The 26,468-nt window shown below is 41.1% G+C and overlaps 1 protein-coding gene across 3 annotated transcripts in view; it reads right to left on the bottom strand.

The window, feature by feature from the left end:
- NALCN (sodium leak channel, non-selective) overlaps window positions 1-26,468 on the bottom strand; it is a 283,090-nt gene that overhangs the window by 78,545 nt on the left and 178,077 nt on the right. For all 3 annotated transcript variants that reach the window (XM_070471442.1, XM_070471443.1, XM_070471444.1), the window contains 2 exons: window positions 12,320-12,456; window positions 10,870-11,011 (listed from right to left, as the gene is read on the bottom strand). In XM_070471442.1, coding sequence (XP_070327543.1) covers window positions 10,870-11,011; window positions 12,320-12,456 — 279 coding nt within the window. The remainder of the gene's footprint in view (window positions 1-10,869; window positions 11,012-12,319; window positions 12,457-26,468) is intronic.

Below are 26,468 nucleotides of genomic sequence, written 5' to 3'. Positions count from 1 at the left end.
AATAAATGTTTGCTGTTTAAGCCACCCAATCTGTCGTATTCTGTTATAGCAGCTCAAACAGACTAAGGTACCGTGCAAAACATGTGGCTATTGGTTTGCCTGAATCTGCTTTTATCTAGAGTTTGTGGCTTACCTTGGCTTGTTGTAAATATTGTTTATAGACTTCTGGTGTATTATATAGGCATTCTGTTTATTTTCGTGTGGGAATTATAGGAGATTAAGAAACTGTGCCAATGTCTCTGTCATTTTCCCAGAAAGCTCCTTAATTTTCTCTTGTTGAATTTTGCAGATTTATCACTTCTATTAGTGTTTTTAAAGAACACAGTTTTATTGACACTATTTATTGATTCTTTTTCTCCTATTCAATTAGTGTCTGCTTTGAGCTTTATTACTTCTCCCTGCTGTCTTACTATGTTCCTGGTTGATTCTTTTCTAAATACTTCAGTTAAATACTTGGAAGATTAATGTCAGCACTTATTCCTTTACAAAATATGCATTCAAGGCCATGATTTTTCCTCTAAAAATGCCTTTAGTTACTTCTCACAAGTTTGATATATACAACATTCATTATTTTTCAGTTCTAGATGCTTTTTTTTTCCCATTGTGGATTCCTCCATACTCCTTCAGTTATTTGGAAGTGGTTTTAAAATTTCTAAATGTGTGGGTATTTTTTTTTGTAGTCGTTATTTAGTTTCTAACTTTATTATATGTTGGTCAAATAATGCCTAACATACTGATTTGGTTTCTCTTCAGAATTCCTTCATAGTGTACTAAGTGGTCATGTTCTGTAAATCATTCATGTGTTCTTGAATCAGAATGTATATTCTTTAGTCACTGAATGAGGAATTGTATAAATGGTCATAACATGAAACTGGTAAACTGTATATTTCAAATCCACTAAATCCTTATTCATTTCTTTGGCTCTTTGATCATATGGTGAGGTACTATATTACATATTTTAAACTTAATCTTCAAATTAATCCTCATAGGTAGGTATTATTATCTCTCTTTCTCTCTTATTTTGTTTTAACAGATGAGAGATCTGAGGTTTACAGAAATTAGGTTCTCTAAGGTTACTCAGATAATAGATTGCAGAATTATGATTAGAGTTCTGGATTGTACAGTTTTTTACTATATCAAGATGCCTATGCAAAATATCATATTATAAAGCAGCATTAAATAAAAGAAAAATTAAAAAGCATTTTGAAAGCTCTACTGTAATAAAACATTGTTTGCTTGAGTTGAAAGATTTGGTTTACACGTACAATGTGCTCTTGTCCCAACTCCTAATGCAAAATCTTAACTAGCCAAATTCTTCCTTTGTTCTGTGTAAGCATAATTGATCTTTCAGAATAACAACCATGAAGCATTAAAAGACATCAATGACCTTTCTAACCCATTAGAGTCAGGATGGTTTACAGGATTTATATTTCACATTTACTGAATTTTAAAATCAGGGATCCGTCACAACTTTTAGCTAATTGGAACATTAATTCAATTTATTTAATCAACTGGAAGTAAACACAGGCCTATCAGGGAATATTAGATTCCTTCGGGGCGCTCCTTGCTTAGATATAAAGAGCCATCTTCCACTGTAGTAACCTTTAAAATGGAGCCACTAATATTTATTTGAGAAAGAAAACCACGAATATTATAACATTCAACTAACTTTTCTGTTTTGGGAGTTGTTAACAATACATTTCTGTTGCTAAGTGGGAAAAAGTTTGAGAGGCCTTAGTTTTCTTTTCTCACTTAGAAAATGTTGACAGATTGATATTAAGTGGGAAAGCATTTATAAAAACACACCCATTAGCCCTAAACCATGGTCCAATGAGCAAGCCTTGAAGAATGCCATTCTGCGGGAAAAGTGTAGTATAATTATTGTAATGAACCACTTTATTGAATAAGTCTCCTACATAAAATATAGTAATTAGAAATAAGCAATTACTTAAAATTATACAGGGTGAAGGTGGTATCTCATTTATCTGTATTTGAATTTTTCATGCACCTGTGAACTGAAAATTAATCCCAAGTGCATATGACAGATCCTGTGCATGGCAAGATGTTTCTTTCCATAAAAACTGTTTTTGAAGAATCGACATTATGCTTAGAAAGGAAAAAATAAAATTAAAGGTGACTAGTGTCAGTGGTAGCAAGGTTAAAATAGACCTATTACAATGTATATAAAGGTGAAAATCATTGTACTAGCAAATCAGGAAGGTTTGAAAAATGTCTTAAATGTGACTTTTGTAAAAAGGAGGTTTTAGATGATGGGTCAAGATTTCTGATCTTAAGTTATTTCAATAATGTAAATTCTGAATCTCGAGAAAACACCAGGCATGAAAGTTAGAATATACACATAGATGTATGTGGATAGAATGGGGCTTCCCAGGTGGCTCAGCGGTAAAGAATTCAGCTGGCAATGCTGGAGACTTGGGTTTGATTCCTGGGTTGGGAAGATCCCCTGGAGAAGGAAAAGGCAACCCACTCCAGCATTGTTGCCTGGAGAATCCCAAGGACAGAAGAGCCGGGTAGGCTCCAGTTTATAGGTTCGCAAAGAGTTGAACATGACTGAAGTGACTTAGCACAGCTGCATGCACAATATATAGTGCTAACTAGTAAGAAAACACAGCATGTGCTGGGTAGATTTAGATTATGTAGGTAAAAGCAAAATGATTATTTCATGGCTGTTTTACATACACACACACACACACACACTCGTATAAACAGAAAGACAAAGACTGAAATCTGCAGAGATTTTAAAAATGAGTGGATTTATGATTCTGGGAGAAAATCTCAGATGCTTTTACCCAAATAGCTGTTTGTGAATTTAAAACCCATGGCACTCTGATAGTACAAGGAACAGTCCTTGGTCTCCAATTATAATTCAACTGTTTCTGAACTTCAGAGCCAAAGAGCAAGAATGTCAGCAGAGCACCAATTGTAACACATTGAGACTTCAAGGAAAATAAAATTTGTAAGTCCAAGTATACTCAAAAGGGAAGATTATTTTAAAATTACAGCAAAATGTAAATTTCAAAGGTAGGTTTAGTGTCAGTGTCAGCTCTCTCAGACTGTACTGAAAATACTTGATCAAAATCTTTCTATATTATGTATAATATAGATTGATTAACTTTTTTAAAAAAGTCTTTTATTTATTTATTGACCTTTAGTTGGAGCATGTGGGACCTAGCTCCCTGAACAGGGATCAAACCCAGGCCCCCTGCGTTGGGAATGCAGAGTCTCAGTCACTGCACTGCCAGGGAAGTCCTTAGACTGATTTACATTTGATCCCAAATAAATAAGCATGAAAGGCTTCCAAGGTGGCTCAGTGGTAAAGAATCTGCCTGCCAAGTCAGGAGATGCGGATTTGATCATGCGGCTCAGGAAGATCCCCTGAGAAGGAAATGGCAACCCACTCCAGTATTCTTGCCTGGAGAATCCCATGGACAGGGGAGAGTGGTGGGCCATGGGGTCTCAAAGAGTCGGACACGACTGAGTGACTAACCCACACACAGGGGGTTGCAGAAGAGTCCGACACGACTTAGCGACAACACAACAAGGAATGCAAACAAATTGCATATAATTCCAAACCAAAAATGATCACACAATCAATTATTCTGCAAAAAACGAAAATCATTGACAGGGAATCCCTCCTCTCAGGTGAGCTGTCTGCAAAAAAAGAAAATCATTGACAGGGAATCCCTCCTCTCAGGTTAGCTGAAAGCAGGAAAATGTGTTTTTGATCTAGGAGGACTGAGCACACTGCATATAAAAGTCCCCAAGAAATGACTGTCAAGTAAATATCACACATGCAAATGCAACTGTATTTTAATTTGGGTTCAAAAATGTACTGCAAAGATCAATAAAAATGGGAAAAAAGTTTTCATTTAATTGGTGCATTTTTTTCTTTTTTTGTTTCCTTTCCATTATTATTGTGAATACATGGGCAATCAATTACCTACTAAAGCTTTCATATGCTACAGAGAGAACTGGCAGGGTTTTCATATTGGGTTTGATGAACACGCTTCTTCCCTCCCTGGGACCACACTACTTTGTATCTTTGTGATAAAGCCCCCGGTTAGTGGTAGCATCATCCTCTGCCCCAGTCTTCTCCCAGAGAGAGGTTTGAATGGCACTACAGAGTTGCTAAGCTATTATTTTAGAAAATTCTTTCAGTAAAAGCCTGAAAGATGAAAACAGGCTATTCTCTCTTTTTTTAAAGTGAGTTAACGTTCACCCTGGAAATTATAGATCAGACTGAGTATGTGCAGAGTTACTGGAACAAATCATTGAACACTCTGTAATCATGTAGAAAATTATAAAATGCTGGCTGGCAATCAACCAGTCTTTGTGAACAGTAAACCTTTCCAGAATAACTTAATTTACTTCTTGAGAGGCGAAGGCACTGGATAGGCAACACAGGTAGCAAATGAAATATCATCAAAAGTCAGACTTAAAAAAAACCAGATTCATGGACAATAAGAAAAATAAATCAGTAACTAATATATTGTGCTCAACTAGTTTGCTACCTCTTAAAGTTAATTTAAGTAAAAGTAAATTTTCTTGATTGATGACTGTAAGTGCACTTGCTGAATCTGACTTCATGGCATGGTTTAATTACAGTAACTTTTTCCTCTTCCTTCTTTTCTGGTCACTGTGTGTGGCTTGCAAGAGCTTAGTTCTCCAACCAGGGATAGAACCTGGGCCCTGGCAAGGAAAGCACTGGGTTCTAACCAATGGATCACCAGGGAAGTCCCTAAAGTAACTTTTCTTATCCAATGTGATAGGCATATCATATACTATGCCAGGTATGATGCTAAGCATTTAACATATAATTATTTAATTCTTGTAACAAACCTTAAAAATAACAACGATCTCTGTTTAGATAACAGTTGGCACCTACATCACATAATCAGTATTACTGGTCTTAATGACTGTTCTATTTTGCTTCTCACCATCAGTTACATTCAGCAGATCACACTATCCATATCTTTCCACATATGGAGCACCTACTTCTTCTATTGCTCAATCTTCCTTCTCTGGTAGGAAGGATTTACGGGGTCCTTATACTTTCATCCATTCACACATGTTTCTCCCCATTAGACTAAAAGATTCTAAAGGGCAGAGTTCAAGGGCATAGTTCGCATCCCACTCACTGCTGAATTCCCATAGCCCACAGGAGTGCCATACAAGTAACAGGCCTTCCATAAATGCTTGTTGAAAGACTGAGTGAATCTTGAAGACCTGTGGAAATGAAAATGATAAACGAAATGCAATAATTAACTTTTTTTCACTTTCCTCCTCATTTTGTACATGTGTTAGCTATTAATTACGAAGGCTTATTATGGAAATTCCTATGTGTTTAGCAGAAGACAGCAGACATTATCTGCTGTTGGAGAAATAAATCCTCACTGTCTTTATCACACAGGTTCCAATTACTGTTCTGGGAAATGCAGAGGCACAAGCGTGACTGGGACAGCCTCATCGCCCCGTCTGTCGAATGCTGATATGACCCTGGGATGTGCCCTCCTGTTCCCCAGACACGAGGTTCTGACCCCAGAAGAGGCGCCCCAGCCAAGGCCGAAGGTCAGAAAGATCAGAAAGGTCCATCAAAGACAGTCCCTCAGATCCAGCCATGGTGGAGACCTTGACTTTGATGAGATGATTCACTTCTGAGCACTGAGCGGGTTGCTTTTACTAACAGGTCCCTTGGAAAGCCAAGTTCGCGTCTCAGTTTATTGTTATTATTATTAACAAACACTCTACTTAGGAAATTGAGGGTTTAATTTCAATAATTTGCTCTTGTTCAGTCACTAAGTTGTGTCCAACTGTTTGTGATCCCCATGGACTGCACCACACCAGGCTTCCCTCTCCTTTGCTATCTCCTAAAGTTTGCTCAGATTTATGTCCACTGAGTTGGTGATGCTATCTGATTATCTCATCCTCTGTCATCCCCTTCTCCTCCTGCCTTCAATCTTTCCCAGCATCAGGGTCTTTCCCAATTAATCAGCTATTCCCATCAGTTGGCCAAAGTATTGCAACTTCAGCATCAGTCCTGCCAATGAATATTCAGGGTTGATTTCCTTAGAATTTCAATAATACAGAGGGGAAAGATGAGTAGAAAACTGCTACCTGATTTTCTACTGCTTGCAAACTAGAAAGAATCCTTCGAGATCTGCGGGTTTACCCTTTAATTGGGAAGAAAGGGAACCCTTTGAAGATTCCCATGAGTGTGTAGGGGAAAGGGAAGGGTAAGAGATGTGGGGATTGCCACTTGGGAACCCATTTCTATGGGGTTTGGAAGGACATTCACCTCAAGGGAAAAGTGGGACCACACTGCTGTCTTTTTCCTTCAGGATTTGATCAAGCCACACAACAGATGTTAGATTTTTGTTTGCTCATTGCTTATGGAGGACAGGTATTTTTAAACTATGTGATAAAGGTAATCAAACTGGGCTATTTTAAAAAACATGGTCTCTGCAAAGTGAGGTTGCCATGGGAATTTCTTACAGTTGTTCAAAGCCAGGATAATTACTTGAGATCTTGCTTAACATGTGCTTTTGCTTTCTTGCACTGTCTAATCCAACGCACACCCACCCTCACCCCTCCTGGCTTTCGTTGTCAGGTCTTCCCCTTAACTTGTGATTTCCAGGTTCTTAGGGACTCAGTGTTCTTTGGCAAGAAAAAAGTAAGCTGCTCTAGTGCAGAGGAAGTCCGAAGTTTCTCCTGACAGGTAACTGTTAGGAGAAAAGTTTTATTAATACTTTATTGTTCCTTGGTTCACCTTATGAGAATCACCAAAAGCCAGTCTCTCATTTTCTTCTGATTTCATACTTGTTTTTGGGGAAAACAGAGTTTTCCCCAAAACTGGGAGAGTTTCTTTACACAGAGCCAAGGACCTTGCTCTCCACTGGACACTGACTGGCGTTTGCAAAGGCAGCTGGAATGTAATAGAAATTTACAAGCACTTGCTGAGACGTGCTCTGTTCAGGAATTTTGCTGTGTGTTTGTATATTTTTGTTTTTAAGTGGCTTTAGAGGTTTCTTAAGAAAAATAAAAAAGGTTTGCCATATTAAAAAAAACCAGATACCAATGACTTCCCTGGTGTTCCCATGATTAAGACTCTATGCTTCCAATGCAGGGGAAGCAGGTTCCATACCTGGTAGGGGAACTAAGATCACAGAAGCTGCAAAGCACAGCCAAAAGACAAACCAAAAACCCTAAAAATACAGATTCCAGAGTACTTTCTCCTTGATTTCTGAATACTTCCCATAAATTCTAATGACTGCAGTTCACTAAGTGGGATTCTCTGCCTTGGGTTTCCCTGGCCCAAAGCCCTCAAGGATGACAGATCTCAAGTATTTACGAAGAGCAGCAGGAGCTTAAGCCGGAAGCAGTGAGTCTTGAAAGAATTAAGTCTGCTTTCCTAGAAGCCTAAGGAAAGTCGAAGCTTTAAGAATGGGTGGCCACCCAGGGAAGTCTTTTTTTCTGCTGTCACAACAGCTAGCTACTGCTGAGATGAACAGATGAACTGTGGTCCCTACGTGCCACTTTTCAGATGTTGAAGGCTGCAAAAAGATGAACGATATTGTTCTAACTGTAGTTTATCTACATACGGCCAATGAGGGATGAAGGGCAACTTAAGCACTGCTGATGGTTTTCTGTGTATAAGACCATGTGCGTTTGAATCAACCGATCTTCTAGATGGAGACCGCCTGCCGTCTCCCAAAGGTTCCAGTCCCTTTAGAGCTGAGGGACTTGGATCCCCCGAGGACCAGGCTCTTTGCTAGTTCATTATATATTAGGGGATTATGAGAGGACTCAGGTTACAAAATAAGGCTATAATTGTTTTCTTACTTTCAGACAGTTAAAAGTAACAGTTAAGCAAAAATATAAAAAGAAGCCACAAACACATAAGGACATTAAACAGATCAGAGATGGCATTTGAAATTCTTCGACCTAATCCAAGGTAAAGACCACCCAGGGAGGCAGGGATGATGGTGAACTCACAGATGTTCCAAATTCCCTTCAGATGCCCCTTCTCCCCCACCCTCCAGCCTACCCCCATGCCGATCTTTTATTTTTTCTCACCCATTTCGAAATATTCTGTTCAGGAAATGTGAGAGACATCATGTTTCCTTTCAGAGAGAAAATAAATTTTCAGAGAAAAAGACTTCAATTTTGTGTTGATATTTCCAATGGATATCATTAGTAGGGATTTTTAAAAAAAAAGCAAGCTGTGGATTTGTCAAGTTGGGCATCTAATGATATCAGCTGTCAGCATCCTTCCTGGAAAGGGCAGGTCATAACCACAGCCCAGATTGGGGCTTCACAGCACATTCTCTGGCTTAAAGTCCACTTCCGAAATAAATTTAGAAAATAAGGCAATCTGTGTTTTTGTATGCAAAGTGCAATTTCAGATGGATCGGCTGAAACCAGGCGATTATCTTCCCACTGGCTTATCTACCAACATAGAAATGTTTCTGCTTCTATGCCATGTACACAATATGAGTAAACATAACTCTGGGGAAAGAGACATGAAAACTTTAATAAGAACCTTTTTAAAAAGAGTAAAAGTCTTTGTGTGTGTGCGTGCAAAGTCGCTTCAGTCATGTCCAACTCTTTGCAACCCCATGGATATAGCCTGCCAGGCTCCTCTGTCCATGGATTCTCCAGGCAAGAATACTGGAGTGGGTTACCATGCCCTCCTCCAGGGGATCTTCCCAACCCAGGGGTTGAACCTGTATCTCTTTTCGTCTCCTGTACTGGCAGGCAGGTTCTTTACCACTAGTACCACCTGGGAAGCCTGGAGAAGAAACACACTACAAAATAAATCAACATCCATATCATGTGTGTGTTAGCTGCTCAGTCGTGTCCAACTCTTTGTGACCCCGTGGACTGTAGCCCGCTAAGCTCCTCTGTTCATGGGATTCTCCAGGCAAGAATACCAGAGTGGGTTGCCATTCCCTTCTCCTGGGGATCTTGCTGACCCTGGGATTGAAGCCGGGTCTCCTGCACTGCAGGCAGATTCTTTACCGTCTGAGCCACCAGAGAAGCCCCATCGTCATCATCACTGAGAATAAAATCACTAAACTACAGCAGAGAACGGGGGAGTTGAGGCAGTGATAAACGGCAGAAGTTTGTTTCATTCTGGGAGGGGATGGGAGACAAAGAGGAGAGGAATAAGTAAACATCCTCTGAAGTGTAACCTTTGGAGAATGGGGAGAAACAGAGAACCTTGGAGTGTGAAGGAATTGGTATTTTATGTCCACATAATAATAGAGAAATATAAACCATGAGTCCCCTATAAATGAACCTTCAAGTTGAGAACGTTCGAAGATTCCAGCATGCACTCCATCAGCATCGGGCATGAGTGACACTGCAGCTCGCATCCCAACCCACTCCATCTCCCATCCCCGACCACACTCCAGCTCTGCCGTCTCCCACCTCCTCTCCTTCCTCCAATGAGGGGCTCCTCCCGCCTTTCCCTCGATGCCCCTCTGTGCCTGCTGTTGGACTGCCTATTGTACTTTTCAAGGTGCTGTACTGTAAGATTAAAAGTATTTCTTTATTTTTTGTGTTTGTTTCTTATGTATTACGTGTGAAACGTGTTATAAAGCTATTATAATACAGTACAATACAGCTGACTGTGTTAGTTGGGCGCCTAGGCTAATTTTGTTGGCTTAAGAACAAACCGGACTTACGAGTGCACTCTTGGAACAGAACTTGTTCGTTTGTAGAGGACTTACTGTATTTGATGATAAGCCGCTGAAAAACGGTGGCAGCAATTTAAAGGGTTAAAAGAGAAACTAGGAGGTCCAAAAGAGAAATATTTGCAATTGAATCAGATGCTTTTGCAAATAAATTCTAATGTGCAATCTCTTGCACAAACTCTGTGATTCATTTTTCATTTCTAACTGTGGAATTTGGGAAAAAATTCCCTATCTACTTTTCAAATGATAAGTGAAAGTCACTCAGTCGTGTTCAACTCTTTGCAACCCCATGGACCATAGTCCACCAGGCTTCTCTGTCCATGGGATCCTCCAGGCAAGATACTGGAGTGGGTTGCCATTCCCTTCTCCAGGGGATCTTCCCGACCCAGGGATCAAACCCAGGTCTCCCGCATTGCAGGCAGATTCTTTATCATCTGATCCATCAGGGAAGCTCAAATGATAAAGACATACCTGCCACAGGCCTTAGTAAACTCAATAGATGGTAGTTTTGGGGACTAATTTTAGAGAAGCTTGCTCTAGTTAGTCTCCCTGGCACAATAACTGGAATAAGCATGGTCTCGTGCAGAAAGCAGTGTACAGGCCACCGTTAACCCTGGGCTGAACTTGAGAGCTCAGAGCCCTTCCTTCTGCACATGAAAAACTGCAGGTTTGGGAAGACTGTCAACCTACTGGAAGCCACCCAGCTGTCATATGTCAAGGCTCAAAAGCTGACTTGTAGAAATGTGAATTTTTAAATTCCCAAATTTACAAAGGTTAGGTTTAGTGACCTCTTCAACAGCTAAAATTATTTTCTTCATTATTCTCCTGAGACAGGAGGATTTCAGGGCCCAGTTATGTGCTGTCTTTTCTCTAACACCCCCATCCCTCGTTCGCTCAGTCGCCTCTGACTCTCTGCGACCTCCAGGACTTTAGCCTGCCAGATTCCCTTGTCCATGGAATGTACTAGGCAAGAACACTGGGGTGGGTTGCCATTTGTTCCTCCAGAGTACCTTCCCGACTCAGGGAGCGAACTGGGGTCCCTTACATCTCCTGCATTGACAGGCAGATTCCTTACCACTGAGCCACCTGCAAAGCCCTTTCCTCTAACAAAGGCTTAAGGAAAAATCTGGTTCTTTGAGACAGTGGATCTTACTTTTTGGTCAATGTATTTGTTGTCCTCAATCGCAGACCGTTTGGAGTGATCGCAGGATGAGGAAGACGTGGACGGAAGACTCCGTAAGAGGCAGCAGGTGTCCTGTTGCTGACGATCAATAAACTGCTTCATGAAACTTTCCCTTTGCAAACGAAGCACATATTCATCAAGCATTATTAACGACAAGGAGCAAGGGGTGGGATGGCGTTTTGCAAGGACGTATTTGCCTGAGCTAAGTTAAAGCAGTGACAAAAGTTCATAGAAAACAAGACATGTTCATAGACAAGTTCATAGAAAATAAGATAAAGAGGTGTTTAGATTTCATTGAAAATATTATTTGCAAATTGTTTAATTAAGAGAAAAATTCCTGCATCTTCAGTCATTCCTGTTTTTAAAAAGTCATGTCCCTAAAATTACTTTTATGCAACAATATTCAGTAATTAATGGTATCTTTTGAATCTTATTGTGGTAATAAGATCTTAGTTCATCTCTCTGAATTTTTACTTATCGTAAGAATGCTTGAGAGATAATTTTACACTTAAAGACTCAAAATAACTCAAATGAAACTTCATCTGATCTCCAAGGCATGGGGAGAATTCAAATAACATCTTTTCAAATACCCACTAATCTTGAATCTAATTTATGACTCTTTTATATACTTTGTATTTTCAGGTTTTAAATTTTGTTTTTTCTTTTAAATCAGAAGTGCAAATATATTTTGATTTGAATTTTAAATTTATGGCATGATATTCAGTCTCATACTTTTATAACCTTCCCATAGAATCGTTTTTAAAAGTAGTTACATAAAAATGTCATATCTGACATTATTCTAGTTATATTTGTAAGTTTTGAGCTAGAACTGGAAGAATTTCCTTTAAACATTAAAAATAAGCTTTTTAAAGCATCTGCAGTACAAGTGTTTAACCTGATGGCAAAGGTGGTATAAAATCATATTAGTATGGGTATTAAATGCCATGGTTCCTCTTTTAAAAAAAACTCGGAGACAAATTATACTGTACCAGATATGGCATTCTAAACAAATGCTGTCACAGTCATCCAGAAACCTGGCCAGTGGTCATTTCTCCATTTAGGTGAACTCAGGGGCAATTTTATCCTGATAAGGTTGAGGGTCAAAGGCCAATATCTACCTACGCACCATCCTTGCAAGTTGGGCCACCTGCACCAGTTCCCTGGGACATCACACTCCCGGGGAGCGGTCTCAGGGAGAGGCAGGGGTCGGTCAGCGGTCTTCCTTCCCGGGCTAAAGCAGGACTCTGCTTTGGATGTACTGGTTAAAGGGATCGATGAGTTTTCAGAGAGAAAGAGTGGCAGCACGGGTCATAACTGAGAAAGAAGCCACGCCCACATGAGTTTGAAAGGGATGAGTCAGACTTAAGGTGAATGTTCTGCAGCGTAATTGAGATAGACAAGTAAGGAAATACTTTAATACCTGATTTTAGGAACGGTAAAATCTGAAGGAAGCTTTGAGATCTTCACCATTTGCGGTCTGTTTGGAAATTTTTCAAAGATGCGAAGTCGCAAAGGGAGCTTCTCCTTGGTGTCTGCATTTGCTTCACTTTGCTTTAACTAAAGAAAAATAAGAGGAAAGGGGGGATCTATATGTCAGAGTCTATCAGAATATTTGAATCAAAGGAACGATGAGTTATTACGTGAAGAAACAGCAGGTGGCAGTAAAGCCCCATCAAGTATTCAAAGTCTGAGCACTGGAAACAAAAACTGAACCAAAACTAAACCAGAAAAAATAAAATTAGAAGAAAAATGTTTATTTTACTCTGAAACATAATCCCCTTTCCATCCCAAATGTGATTTTTTTATTGTTGACTGACATTATCACCAACATATTTAAACAGCAAAATGTTTTATAAATATGTGCTGGAAATAGAAATCAAAAGAATAAAAAAAAAAGAAAAGAAAATCCTAAGAGGTTATGTTTGAAAGAGGGAAAATGTCAAGGAAACTGATCATTTTTAGTTTAGCAGATTAATGAAAGAAAAACTCAAAATGGAAACAACACATTTGGTACATAAAGCCAGAGTTTTCTATGCAGTTATAAAGATGCTTGGGAATTATTCAATTACACGCCATGAGCTATCTGGGGATTAACAAGCAAATGGTTTTATTATTTGTTTATTTCTGCTTCTGTTAGTTTGTTTTTATATTTCTACAGATTAGGTTTCATGGAAGCTGTGGATTTATATTACACATTCTGAGCTGAGAGGTCAAAAAGTACTTTAATTCAGACAGTCTTTCTTGGTGGGGTTAGGGAAGTATGTTTCAAAAGCTACTTCTTATCCTCTGTGCGGTATATGCTTTTACTTTATAATGACAGTCTGTCCTGGGTTTTGGGAAGATGAACGTGAGAGGCCAAGGAAGCCTTTATAAAGACAACAGAGGCGGCAGCTCCGCCTTCCTACCGTGTGGGGATAACCAAACTGGCCAGAGAGACCATCAGCATTGTGAGGGAACATCCCAAGTTCAATGCCATATAAGGCTCAGCTGTCCAACTGCTTGTGAGCCCACAGGGAGATTCTATTCCTGATTTCTAGTTTGGGAAACTTGCCTTTTTTTTTTTTTTCCTCCCTCCAAGAGTTCCTTGGACAGCAAGAAGATCAAACCAGTCAATCCTAAAGGATATCAACCCTGAATATTCACCGGAAGGACTGATGCTGAAGCTGAAACTCCAATACTTTGGTCACCTGATATGAAGAGCCAATTCATTGGGCAAGACCCTGATGCTGGGGAAGATTGAGGACAAGAGGAGAAGCAGGCAGCAGAGGATGAGATGGTTGGATGGCATCACTGACTCAGAGGACATGAGTTTGAGCAAGCTCTGGGAGATGGTGAAGGACAGGTAAGCGTGGTGTGCTGCAGTCCATGGGGTCACAAGAGTTGGACATGACTTATTGACTGAATAACCACTGTAGGAACTGTTCTTCTGGTTTTATATAATATGAATATTTCCCTTACCCATTTGTATATCTTCTATAGCTTTGTGAGTCATCTTTGACTCTCTGTCTTTGGCGGTGGATCATTTAGGGAAGAGGCCACCACTGTTCACCACCTTCTCCCTCCCGGAGCGGGACACTGAACACAGCGTGCTCTCAGTAATTTGACGGTTATGACAACAACAGTGATGAAGAATGAGCTCCCAAAGGTGTAGAACAAACCCTGCGAGCATTTCCAGGAGATGCAGGCAATCAGAAAAACAGCTCCATATATAAACAGAGATGCATGAGCAAGAGACAAGTTTTCCAAAAGTTTATTGGCACAACTCATAGAAAAATATTTGTAGTGGTAAGTAGAGCACCCAGGGGAAAAAGAAAAACAGCTAATATGTTAACTCAGACCAGAGAGGAAGGCAGTTATAAAAAGCCAAAGACAGGCTGAGAAGACAGAGCAGAAATGAAGTATTTAATTCATGCGACTGCTGACTCATTTATTTACACATTGATGCAGTCATTTATAAATCAAATCCCATAGGCCAGGTTCCATGCTAAGTTCTGGAGACAGAAAGATAACTAAGACACGGCATGTGCTCTCACGGAGCCTGCATTATAACGGATGGCTATAGAAATAAATAATGACAATAAAATATAATAATCCTTCTAGCTGACTTATACACAACGTGTTGTGAACACAAGGTGAGGAACAAAGGGAGAAATTAGGGAAAAAATAAAGAAGGTGCTGCTTCTCCTTCTAGAGACTTCTTGGCGGCAGAATTGCTACACGTGATCACATTAGTCAACACTGGAGCTGTAGGCTTGCCGGGACTGGGATGCATATTTTATGAGAATTAAAAGTCTTCAAAGAGACACAAGGGCAGATGGTACATTAGTCAGGATATGCCATCAGAGCAAAAACATGGAACTCTTCCTAAAAACCTCTCAGCTGGCCCATTCTCTGGATCCTTACTGGTGATTCCCTGGTCAGAAGCACCCCCTGGCTCCTGCCCACACTCGCACAGTCACCCCATGTGGTTTGGCTCCTTCAAATCCATCCCGCATCTGTGGTCACAGTCATCCTGTCCTCTGCCTTAAACCCTTCGGCGGTGGTCCGCTGCTCTCAAACAAAACTGCCAGCCTTTAGGCTTCAGCGGCAGACCTGGTGTTACCTGTCCTTACCTGTCCCCACCTGTCCAGCCCTCAGCTGGCCCTGTGCCCACCCTGTATCCCAGTCACGCCTGCCTCTTCAGCTCCTCAAAAGTGTCCTGGCCTCTGTCTGACCCAGAGCCTCTGTCGCCCTGGGAGCTCCTCTCCTCCCTTTTTGCTCTTGTTCTTCAAGAACGTCTACTTGCTTTACTAATTTCAGTTCCATCGGCAATTCCCCAAGAAGCTTTCTCTCATCACCAAGGTTTCCCCCCTCACGAGCTCAGGGCACACACAAATTTACCATGTTGGTGTAGGTCAGAGCAGACGAAATCAGTGAATTCTTGTGCTTCAACCTAACACACACTGTTCCAGGTTCCTAGGACTGTGGTAACAGGTTGCTGTGAGATCCAGATGCTTCAAACAACAAAAATGGATCTTCTCTGCGCTCTGTAGGCTGTACCATGCCCTCTCTGAAGACTTCGGGGAAGCCTTCTTCCTTCACTCTCAGCTTCTTGGCTGTCCCTGGTGGTCCCGGGCCAGAAGCTGCATCACTTCAGCATCTCCCCGTCACGCTTGGCCTGTGTGATTCCGTATCTCTCTACCGGAATCCCCCTCTCTTCTCTCTTACGAAGACATCGATTGAAATCAGGGTTCACCTTAAACCGGGATGATCTTAACTGATTACACCTGCAAAAACCTAATTTCCCAATAAGGTCCCCTTCTGAGGCTCCTGGCGGGCATCCGTTTGCGGGGGACGCAGTGAAAACCACTACACGGAGCATCATTTGAACTTTCGGTGTCTGACTTGAACACTCTATCTGTCCTTCCTGAGACTGGAAATTCTTGGAGGACAAGGCTCGTATGGGAATTTTTCATTATTCCGTATCTGGGGTCGGCCACAATATTTGACACAAAGGAAGCTAAACAGTCATTTGTTGAATAAATAATTACACAGATCAGATGGTGGAACTAAACTCTCCAGCAGATAACTGGGAAATAAAAAAGAGGGATTTTAGGTATATTCTGAAGAATGGAGAGATAAGCAGAAAATTTACTACTTCAATAAATTTGTTGGTGTGAAATATAGGTGTCCCTGGATTTACAGAAGAGAATAAAATTAGGCTGTGGCGTTTAACCTGAACATATGTCTGCCACTGATGAACAGAGGAAGGTTTAGAATAAGTTTACACATAATATTTTGTAACATTTAACCAAATATCCTAGAATACAATGTTTAATACATGTAGGTTACCAGTATTAAAAAATAATCCCATGCCTATGTTTTCAAAATGGATCTCATCTCATTCTAACTTGTATTAAGAGTTATTTATACTCCCTAAAGCTTGTAAGCTCCTTAAGGGTAAGATTCCACTTTTAATTTGCTTTTACAGCACCTTCTAGAGAGTAGAAATAGAATAACTGTTTGTGACTAAGCGGGCCTGAACTCAGCATGAGTTGATCATTGCACCATAAAACTGAAAAGAAGCAGGTGAGAAAATCTTTTGATGCCTCAGAAGGCTCTTCAGGATCCTGCAAACTGTCCTGTTGACTATCGGGCATTGCTGCCCCACTGACGTGCCTAAAGGAGCAATTAAAACAGAGAAAGAGGGGCTTCTCTGGTGGCCCAGTGGCTAAGACCCCGTGCTCCCAATGCAGGGGGCCCAGGTTTGATCCCTGGTTAGGGAACTAGATCCTATATACTGCAACTGAAAAGATCCCATGTGCTGCAACTAAGACCCAGTGCAGCCAAATAAATAAATTAAAAATAAATAAATAAGATAGAGAAAGACGAGCAGCTGCTGGAACGGTGTGCATGTCTGCTTTCAGGCTGAGGCACTAATGAGAATCCTCTACCCGCAAGAAGGGGCCTCTTTCTGAGCACCGGGGACCATGTGCTCCTTCTCTTGTGTCCAGGTAAGCAGTATCAACAAGGATGAAGAGATGGCCACCTGGCGGCCGGGCAAATCCTCTCCTGGGCGTACACCTCCCAGGCCTGTGTGCACGCCCAGCACAGCTACACCCTCCCAAACCCACAGCAGTGTTGCCTGTAAGAGTCCCAAGCTTAAACTCATCATGTGCCCATCAGCCCCTGAAGACAAGAGCAAATGGCGATCCATTGAAACATCTGAGCCAACGAACAGCATCCAAGCACAAAACCGGGATGAATTTCGCAATATCATGTTGAGCGAAGGAAGCCAGATAAAACAAACAAGAACATACTCAATGAGCCCATGAATATAAACACCAGGCAGCACTAGTCTGTCTATCTGCTTGGTACCCGGAGAGCGTTGATCCTGGGGTGAGGGAGAAGCCTGGTGACTGGATTGGTTACAGGGAGGGGCTTCGAAGCTACAGTCAATATTTCATGAACTGGGTGCTGAGAGGCTTCAATTTGTAAAAATTCAGCAAAATGCCTATTTCACTTCTCAGGTGGCACTAGTGGTACAGAACCCACTTCCTAATGCAGAAGATGCTGGAGACAAGGGTTCGATCCCTGGCGGGGCTAGGGAGATCCCTTGAAGGAGGGCATGGCAACCCACTCTTGTATTCTTGCCTGGAGCATCCCATGGATAAAGGAGTCTGGTAGGCAAGGGTCCACAGGCTCGCCAAGAGTTGGACATGAATGAAGAGACTTAGCACACAAGCATGCATAAGTATATTAAAGTAAAAAGTTTTGTTTTTTTTTCAAGAGCAGATAATGCATTTGAGCACAACCATTTAATTCTTACTTCACTGCTATTAACCTCCATTACCTTGACCATTTCTTCTTCCCCAGCCCACGATCAGGACTGAGTTACAAAAAAATAAAAAGAAGAAGGCGTAAGATGGTATTAGAGGGTGTGGGTATATGGAAGGAATGGGCCGTGGAGGGGGATGAGGCAGCCTGGATAAAGAGATGTGTTTCACAGTATTTTGAAGCCACTGTAAAGTTTCTTTAATATGTGATAAAATGGTATTCTAGCTGTTATCCAACTTCTTTCCCCTTCTGCATGTAAGCACAGATTTTCCAAGATTAAATTTACCTTGATGCAAATGAGTGAATAATATGGATTATGTTGGATATACTGGGTAATAATTTAAGATCATTATACTATATTATTAAAGACCTTAACATACAGTGTTTGCAATTTTAAATTTCTGCTTAAAAATTATTTCAAAGGTTATGATTCTTGAATGGAAGAAACATAGCACAAAGAATCCCAGGATTTGAAAAACCTAATGCAAAGAACAGTCCAAAGGAAGGAGGTTATAGTGGTTTCAACTGAGCATGAAGTCTGGCTGGAGCAGATAGACTACATGATAGCTTTGCAACAGACTCACATGATTTGAAAAAAAAAAAAAAAAAGACACTTTGCAAAAAGGAAATTAGAATCAAAGGAAAAAATTTCAAATCTTGAGCTTTAAAAAAAATATAAATCATCTCAGCTCAGCGCTATTCTATGGCTCAGCATCTGTCTTGCTGAGATATCATTGCACATTGGGCGGCTGAAAGCCTTTTTCCTTTACTTGTGCTTCTCAAGAGAGTTGGGAGTAATTGGTCTGCATAACACATACCCTGTTCTGCCTCATCGCTTAAATCTTCCATATTTCAGCCTGGACTTTCTTCTGTTAAAATATTCAAGCATTATTCAGTTTCAGTGCCTGTCTGAATGCAGCAACAAATAACTGCATTGAAGGATTACGTTAAATAAATTTTTTTTTTCTAACGTTTGGTGTGATTTTTCTATAAGAAAACAATTTACAAAGCATTCAGGCTTGGGGAAGCTTCTCATTTGAAAATCTAGTCCATGCTGGCTTGAAAAATGTGGCTAGATCTGAGGGTTAACGTACCTGAAGAATATTTTGTGGCTCTTCCAGATATGAACAAGGACCAGATTTTGCTCAGCCTGGAGGAAGGCTCCTCTGTGTCACCTGAGTAAATCAAAGCAGAATTCTCTTTGCTTCTTTCCACAATGGCTTTTGCTGGCTTTTCTGGATTGATGCATGACTCAGTAATTCACAATGGAGACTCTTCCTAAAGCACAAACTGCTACTCTTCAAGGAAGTTTCTCTGGCTATTTTGTTTTTGTGATTTTACAACCCAAACTGCAGATGCTCTATTGGTAGTATTGATCAAACATGCTTTTTTTTTTTTAATGTCTCTATCAGTCAATCATAAAGAAAATCAACCCTGAATATTCATTGGAAGGACTGATGCTGAAGCTCCAATTCTTCGGCCACCTGTTGCAAAGAGCCAACTCATTGGAAAAGACCCTGATGAAGATTGAAGCAAAAAGAAGAAGGGGGTGGCTGAGCATGAGATGGTTATGAGGCATCACCGACTCAATGGACATGAGTTTGAGCAAACTCCAGGAGATGGTGAAGGATAAAGGAGCCTGGCTTGCTACAGTCCACGGACTCACAAAGAGTCAGACACGACTTAGTCACTGAACAACAACAACGACATCCCTAAGCTGCACGGTGGACATTTCATTCACTTTCATGCTCTTGCAAGAACTTGCTCTGAACCTAAGAACTTAGAGGCTTTAAACACCCTGCAGAAAGTTCTTTGTGCAGTAATAGAGGTACTATTTCCAACAAGACTAAGCTTGCAGGAAATGTTAGCAAGTTACTAACAGAAAGAAAACTATTAAAAAGCTAGAAAACCAAATTATGCTGAATGGACGTTTCCCTGTATTAATATTATTGCCCCTTAAAATCCCATTAATGGGATGAGAGGTTTCCTTGAGACAGCAGTAATGAACACAGTTTGCTTTTGTATGTTTTTTTCTCTAGGTCCCAAACACCTCTCTTTTACTTTTTATCTGTCTTGTGTGATTCAACCAGGACACAGCTGTTTCCATTAGGGAATTTACTGAGTCACAGAAACAGGTTTATTATGATAAAAAATGCAGGGTTGTTTTTTTCTTTCTCTACTTCAAATGAAATTATATTAGAGCTCCATGTAAACTAGACACTTGGTTCTTGTTACATGAATATTCAATGAGTAATAGGGGGGAAAAACCCCCAGACCCAAGGGAATTCAGAAGATATATTTTTGTGTGCAACTGTCCTCCCTATTTTGCTTTAGAAAATCTTGGAGATAGCACAGTCTATCAGTAAAAAAGTAAGAAGATGTAGATTTAAATTTTTGTTTTGTTCTATAATCCCTTAGCTGCTTTGGATTTCAATGTGCTCAAATGAAAAATGAGGATCTTCATTCTTTTATATAAATGCCAGATATATAAGTGAGATAGCATATTGCCTGTAATTTGAATTACTCAAGGGAAATGTGGTATAAACACTAAAGTTATCACCAAGCCCCAGCAACCGCCGGCTCGACGTGAAAGTGGTCTCATCTCAGTGAGGGGGCTAAATGAAGAGGGGGCAACATGCATGCTGGAGACCCCCTCCTCCAGCCAGGCTGGGACCACCTCACCCGTTCCCACTCGCTCCAATTTCTTCTCCTTCCCTGTGTGGACTGATTTATTTTCTCAGGAATCTTGGTTTAAAAAATGAAAATAGAGGAAAGAGAATTCCCTGGTGGTCCAGCGGTTAGGATTCCCTGCTTCCAAGGCAGTGGGCATGGGTTTGATCCCTGGTAGGAGAATTAAAATCCCACATGCTGAGAGGCACGGCTAGGAAAAAAAAATAGAGAAAAGCAAACATTTCTCCTGAGTTTGTGTTCCTCTCTCTTCTCCCTGCTTTTTCAAACTTGCTTCTTGCAACTTGCTTACCATCTACTCGGTTCCTCCGCAATAACTTCCCTGCATCCTCTCGAGTCCCAGGTCTCTCCCACCCTCAGTGGTCTGCTTCTGATGGAGCCACCAAACAGTTCCACGTTGGGGAGTCAAGTGGTCACTTGGTTGACCAGGTTAAAACCACTCACGGTCACCCCTTCTGCCCTCCTAGCTGGGCTTCCATCTTCATCTGTCCCTTTAAATTGATCTTTCGGAACAGCTAAGGAAGAAACACCATCTTGTTCCTAGATCCTCAAGTAATTCAAGGGTCATCAACTACGTTGCTCTTTGTCGTTGTTCAGTTGCTCAGTTGTGTCAGATACTTTGCGACCCCATGAACCGCAGCACGCCAGGCTTCTCTGTCCTTCACCATCTCCTGGAGTTTGCTCAAACTCATGTCCATTGAGTCGGTGATGCCATCCAACCATCTCATCCTCTGTTGCCCCCTTCTCCTCCCGCCTTCAATCTTTCCCAGCATCAGGGTCTTTTCCAGTGAGTCGGCTCTTGGCATCAGGTGGCCAAAGTATTGGAGCTTCAGCTTCAGCATCAGTCCTTCCAATGACTATTCAGGACTGATTTCCTTTAGGATGGACTGGTTACGTAGAGAAGAAATTCTGATCTCAGCATGGCTTAAAGCATCCCCTCACGCCTTGCCCTTACTCTCTAACAATACTGGTTTGTATGCCCCCCTGCAGTTTTATTTCTGGTTCCTGCCTTAGAGTACACCTTCCCAACACCTGCAATACACTTTCCTTCCACACTTGGTTAATTACAATAGAGCTTTCCAAAACCATCTCCTCTAGGATGATTTCTCAGAATAACAATCGCTACTTGAAATAGTAAACGTGTGCAGATACTCTGCTGAACACTTTGTTATCGCCTCATTTACTAACCTGCTTTAGTCCTCAATGTAAGTACTTTAGCCCCCTGGTGGAAGTACCATAATTAGTTCTGTTATGTTATAGGTGAGGACCCCTAGGGCCAAGGAGCTCAAATCTGTTCCCGAAGGTCAGAGAGCTAGAAGGGTTGCTCGGTGGGGTTTGACCACAATCTTTGAAGTTCCAGAACCTCAGCTTTTTGGTACCTGCTATTTCTTTTATATGAAACATGTTTCCCCACTTTCTTAATAAAATAAAATCTGATTCATTATTTTTAGACACATCTTTTCGACTTGCCTCCAACCTGAGGGAGGCACGTCTTCCTTCCTTGGGTCTTCCACCCTAGTACTCAGGGCTTCACACTAAAACTGCCCAGTTCTGTGTATCTCTCCTCTATTAAGCTGACAGGTTTTAATTAAGGGCGGGACTCTTTGTGGCCCCATGGCCTAGTACTGGACACCTGTACACAAATCTTAAGGATAACACAACAGTGATGAGACGACGAACAAAAAAGGCAGCAAAGTGTGGCCCACAGGCAGGCTGAAGGGGCCCGTTTGTGGTATTTTTCATCACTTGGTTGCCCTTTCCTTAGGTTCTTTATAATACAGAATCAGTCAGGCTAACCAGCACAGATGACTCTTCTGATTTCAGATGAGCTATGTTATTAAGACGAAGGGGAGAAATGACAAGCCACATCAGACTTTCCATCAGAAACAAACTCATAAAAAAGTATTTTGTTCCTGATGAAGACTATGCTTCCAACTTTGTAAGATACAATTATAATTGACTATAAATATTCTATACAACGTATCTGTGGTATAAAGCTTCACTAACGTATGGATTCTTGAACAGGACAACAGACCAGTCAGTTTATGACTGTATGTTTTGTTTTTAGACCTCTCCATAGAAAATCTTAATCTCATTAAAAAACTTCTTTATTTTGAAATAATTTTAAACTTACATAATAGTTACAAAGATAATACAGAGTTCCTATACACCCTTGACCCAGTTTTTTCTCCTGTTAGCATCTTACATAACTATAGGACATTGATCAAAACCAAAAAATTAATCTTGGTTGACTACTTTGAATAAAAATGCAGAATTTCTTTGGAACTTCCCAGATTTTGCATGAATGTCTTTTCTTTTCTTTTTTTTTTTCTGTTTCAGAATCCCATCCAGGATTCCACACTATATTTCATTGTCACGTCTTGACACCCATGTGTGTATGTTTAAGCTCTTCCTTACTTTCTGGCTCCACAAAAATACTTAAGTCTCATCTTGTGTTTTCCCTGCCTCAGCTTGAGAATCAGCCACTTTCCCAAAGAATATTGATTTCTTTTACTGGAGAATGATTTTTAGAAACAAGAGTCTTAGGACTGGGTTTTCTTGATGTTACTGGCATGTCACTGCTTCCAGGCTCACCCAGAGGAAAGAGCTAGGAAATATACGTATGTATATGAGCTCTTGTATACACACATAGCTGTATATAGTATCTACTTATTTATGTATGTATCCATCATTGTGTCTATGTATCATAGCTATGTGTCTATATATCTGTTGATGTATCTGTGTTTCCATCTATGCACCTATGTATTTACGTTCCATCTTGCAATAAACCGAGTGCATGCTGACACTCCTACTCTAAGTTTGTGCCAGAGAATTCATCTGGCATTTTCCCTTTGCTTATCTGTAACTTCTTTCTCAGGCTCCCCTGGTGGCTCAGTGGTAAAGAATCCACCTGCCAATGCTGAGACGTGGGTTCAATCCCTGGGTCGGGAAGATCATCTGGAGAAGGAAATGGCAACTCACTCCAGTATTCTTGCCTGGAGAATCCCATGGACAGAGGAGCCTGACAGGCTACAGTCCATGGGGTCACAGAAGAGTCGGACACAACTTGGCAACCAAATTCTTTTTCTGACTGTGTGAAATCTGGCTCTCATTATCTCCATAAACTTTTCTATGTGTTTTCTGCCTTAGTTGGCGGGTAACTAGTAGCAGTGATGCTATTTACCATAGAATAAACCCCGCACTTTACACTGGAGGTTTGGAAGACACACATTTTGTCCTGGAGTCTCTACATTGGGGTCTTGAACTCAGCTCACACACTGTCCCCGTAAGGAATTTCTTTTCAGGCAACCACCATGCCTTTTGTAAGTGCCATTCATGAGTATGCCTGTGGTAGATTGTGGAGTTGTTCAATTTTGCATCCTTTGATTAAAAGGGCTTATTAGATGCGCTATGAAAACACATTAGCATACTTCATGTAAAACAACACAGAAATAGGGGTAACATCCAATAAAATAACATACATATACATTTCTCATTTCTTAATAATAAGCCATTCTTTTAATATCAGAGAAATAAATGTTCAATAGTCACATGGCTCTGATGATGCCAGCCATGCCCTGCCTCCACCGGTGTCTGCTGCTGAACAAGGGCAGCGGGTAGAATCTAAGGAAAGGCCCACAATGAAACCACTAACCCTCTAGCATGAATCAAGAAAAATACTGGCTGCTGTTCTTAGATAAACGCCCTGGCTTCCTGACCACTTTTGGTTGTGAAAAATCAGTCCAATGCAGTCCAGACTCACACCTGATTCAAGCCTCACTCCCGCTCTTCCACTCCCATGCTCACCCTCTCTGAGCTACAAGTGTGACTTCAGGTCTAGAACCGGGAAGGGGACAAGGTCTCTTCTTTCATTGCTCACATCTCCTTCTTTGGGGTCCAGCTCCTCCAGAGCAGAGGCCAGGATGGAGAGTTAGGAGGACAAAGCATTGTCTTAGGAAACCGGCCACATTTCAGGATGGCCCTCTTTGTGGTCTGGTCTGGATCTACCCTGTTCAAAGCTGATGGCACTCTGTAAGGCTGACCAGCATTGAGAGGCAGAGATACAAAATTCCTGCCTGCAAGGAATGATGTTGACTAGACCAAGGCTGGACCAATCAGACCTTCTCCCCTTAGGAGGCTGAACTTGAGACAGAGAAAGTGTTATTTGTAACAGAACGAAAAGTCAAAATTTACATGAGACAAAAACAAAGATTTATTATTTATATTTCCCTAAGGGCTTCCCAGGTGGCACTAATGGTAAAGAATCTGCTTGCCAGTGCAGGAGACTTAAGAGACAGGTGTTCGGTCCTTGGGTCGGGAAGATCCCCTGGAGAAGGGCATAGCAACCCACTCCAGTATTCCTGCTGGAAAACCCTATGGACAGAGGAGCTTGGTGGACTATGGTCCATAGGGCTGCGAAGAGCTGGACTCGAAGGGCAAAGCACCAACATCATTAAGCCTTGTCTTCCCTTCTGTGTTAGTTACTCAGTCATGCAGGACTCTTTGCAACACCCTGGACGATAGCCCGCCAGGCTCCTCTGTTCATGGAATTCTCCAGGCAAGGATACTAGAGTGGGTTGCATTTCCTTCTCCAGGGGATCTTCCCAACCCAGGGACTGAACCCAGGTGCAGCATTGCTGGCAGATTCTTTACCATCTAAGCCACCTCTAATGACCTCAACTTAACCTGATTTCAACTCAAATGCCCTATTTCCAAATCAGGTTACATTAACAGGTCCTGGGAATTAGAGCTTCAATGTATTTTTTTAGGGGACATAATTCAACTCATACTAGGAGGACACCAATTTTCACAGGTACCTTGTCTGTTTTGTTTTGACTTCCTGGATCCCTGACTATTACCTTGGAAAGCCAAAATTCCATTTGGAATTTTAGCTGTTTCCCCATTTTTGTATTGACTTCTTGATTTCTAGGCTGTTATCTCTCTGTTTTTAAATTGAGGTATAGTTGATTTATAATATTATATATGTTTCAGTTATACAACACAATGATTCACAATTTTTAAAGGTTATATTTCACTTTTACAGTTACTACAAAATTTTGGCCAAATTCCCTTTGCTGTACAATAAATAGATTGTCCTAGCTTATTTATTTCACACATGTTTGTTTGTATCTCTTAGTCTCCTCTCCTCTGTGCTTAGACACTCAGTCCTGTCTGACTCTTTGCAACCCCATGGCCTGTATGTAGCCCACCAGGCAACTCCGTCCATGGAATTCTCCAGTCAAGAATACTGGAGTAGGTAGCCGTTCCTTTCTCCAGGAGATCTGCCCAATCCAGGGATTGAACCCAGGTCTCCTGCATTATAGGCGGATTTTTTACCTTCTGAACCACCAGGGAAGCCCAAGAAAGAGTCACCCCTGACCAAAAGCTTGACAGTGGCTTCCTGTGGAGTTGGGTTACACTGAAGCTTTCGAGTAAAATTCTGAGTTTACCAACTCTCAACCACGGACAATTTATAGCTTCTTCGGAATATTCATCCTTTGGCCCTGGGCGGTTGAGCAGCAGGGATCCTAGATATTGGATGCCTCCAGTCGCATGTGATTTCCAACTGTCATACAAATATTCAGTGGAAAAAAAATCTGTTGGGTAGCACCATAGTAAATGATGTTCAGATAGCTAAAAAAAATGACGAATCAGTCAGTAACCCAGTGGTCTGTCTGGAAACTTGGAGTATGAGAAGTTGAGAGGAAAAAGTTAGCAACTCGTCTTTACTTTCTTAACTGTCATCACCCCCCTCATCTTTTTGTTGTTGTTGTTGTTGTGGACTATTTTTAAAGTCTTTCTTGAATTTGTTACAAAACTGCTTTTTTTAATGTCTGGTTTTTCGATCACGGGGCATGTGGGATCTCAGCCCCAGATCAGGGACTGAACCTGCATTCCCTGCATTGGAAGGGGAGGTCTTAACCCCTGGACTGCCAGGCAAGTCCCACTCATCTTCTTTAACCCAACTTCTGCACCGTCAGAATCCCCGAGTCTGCTCTCACCACCTTACCAGTATGGTGACCAACTTTTTATTAAAATTTTAAAAAAACTGTGGTCAGGAACAC

Source organism: Odocoileus virginianus, chromosome 8 (genome assembly GCF_023699985.2).
Source record: "Odocoileus virginianus isolate 20LAN1187 ecotype Illinois chromosome 8, Ovbor_1.2, whole genome shotgun sequence".
In the NCBI taxonomy this organism is placed as follows: Eukaryota; Metazoa; Chordata; class Mammalia; order Artiodactyla; family Cervidae; genus Odocoileus; species Odocoileus virginianus.
Note: the sequence above shows the minus strand (reverse complement) of the source record. Positions and strands in the feature narration are given on the sequence as shown.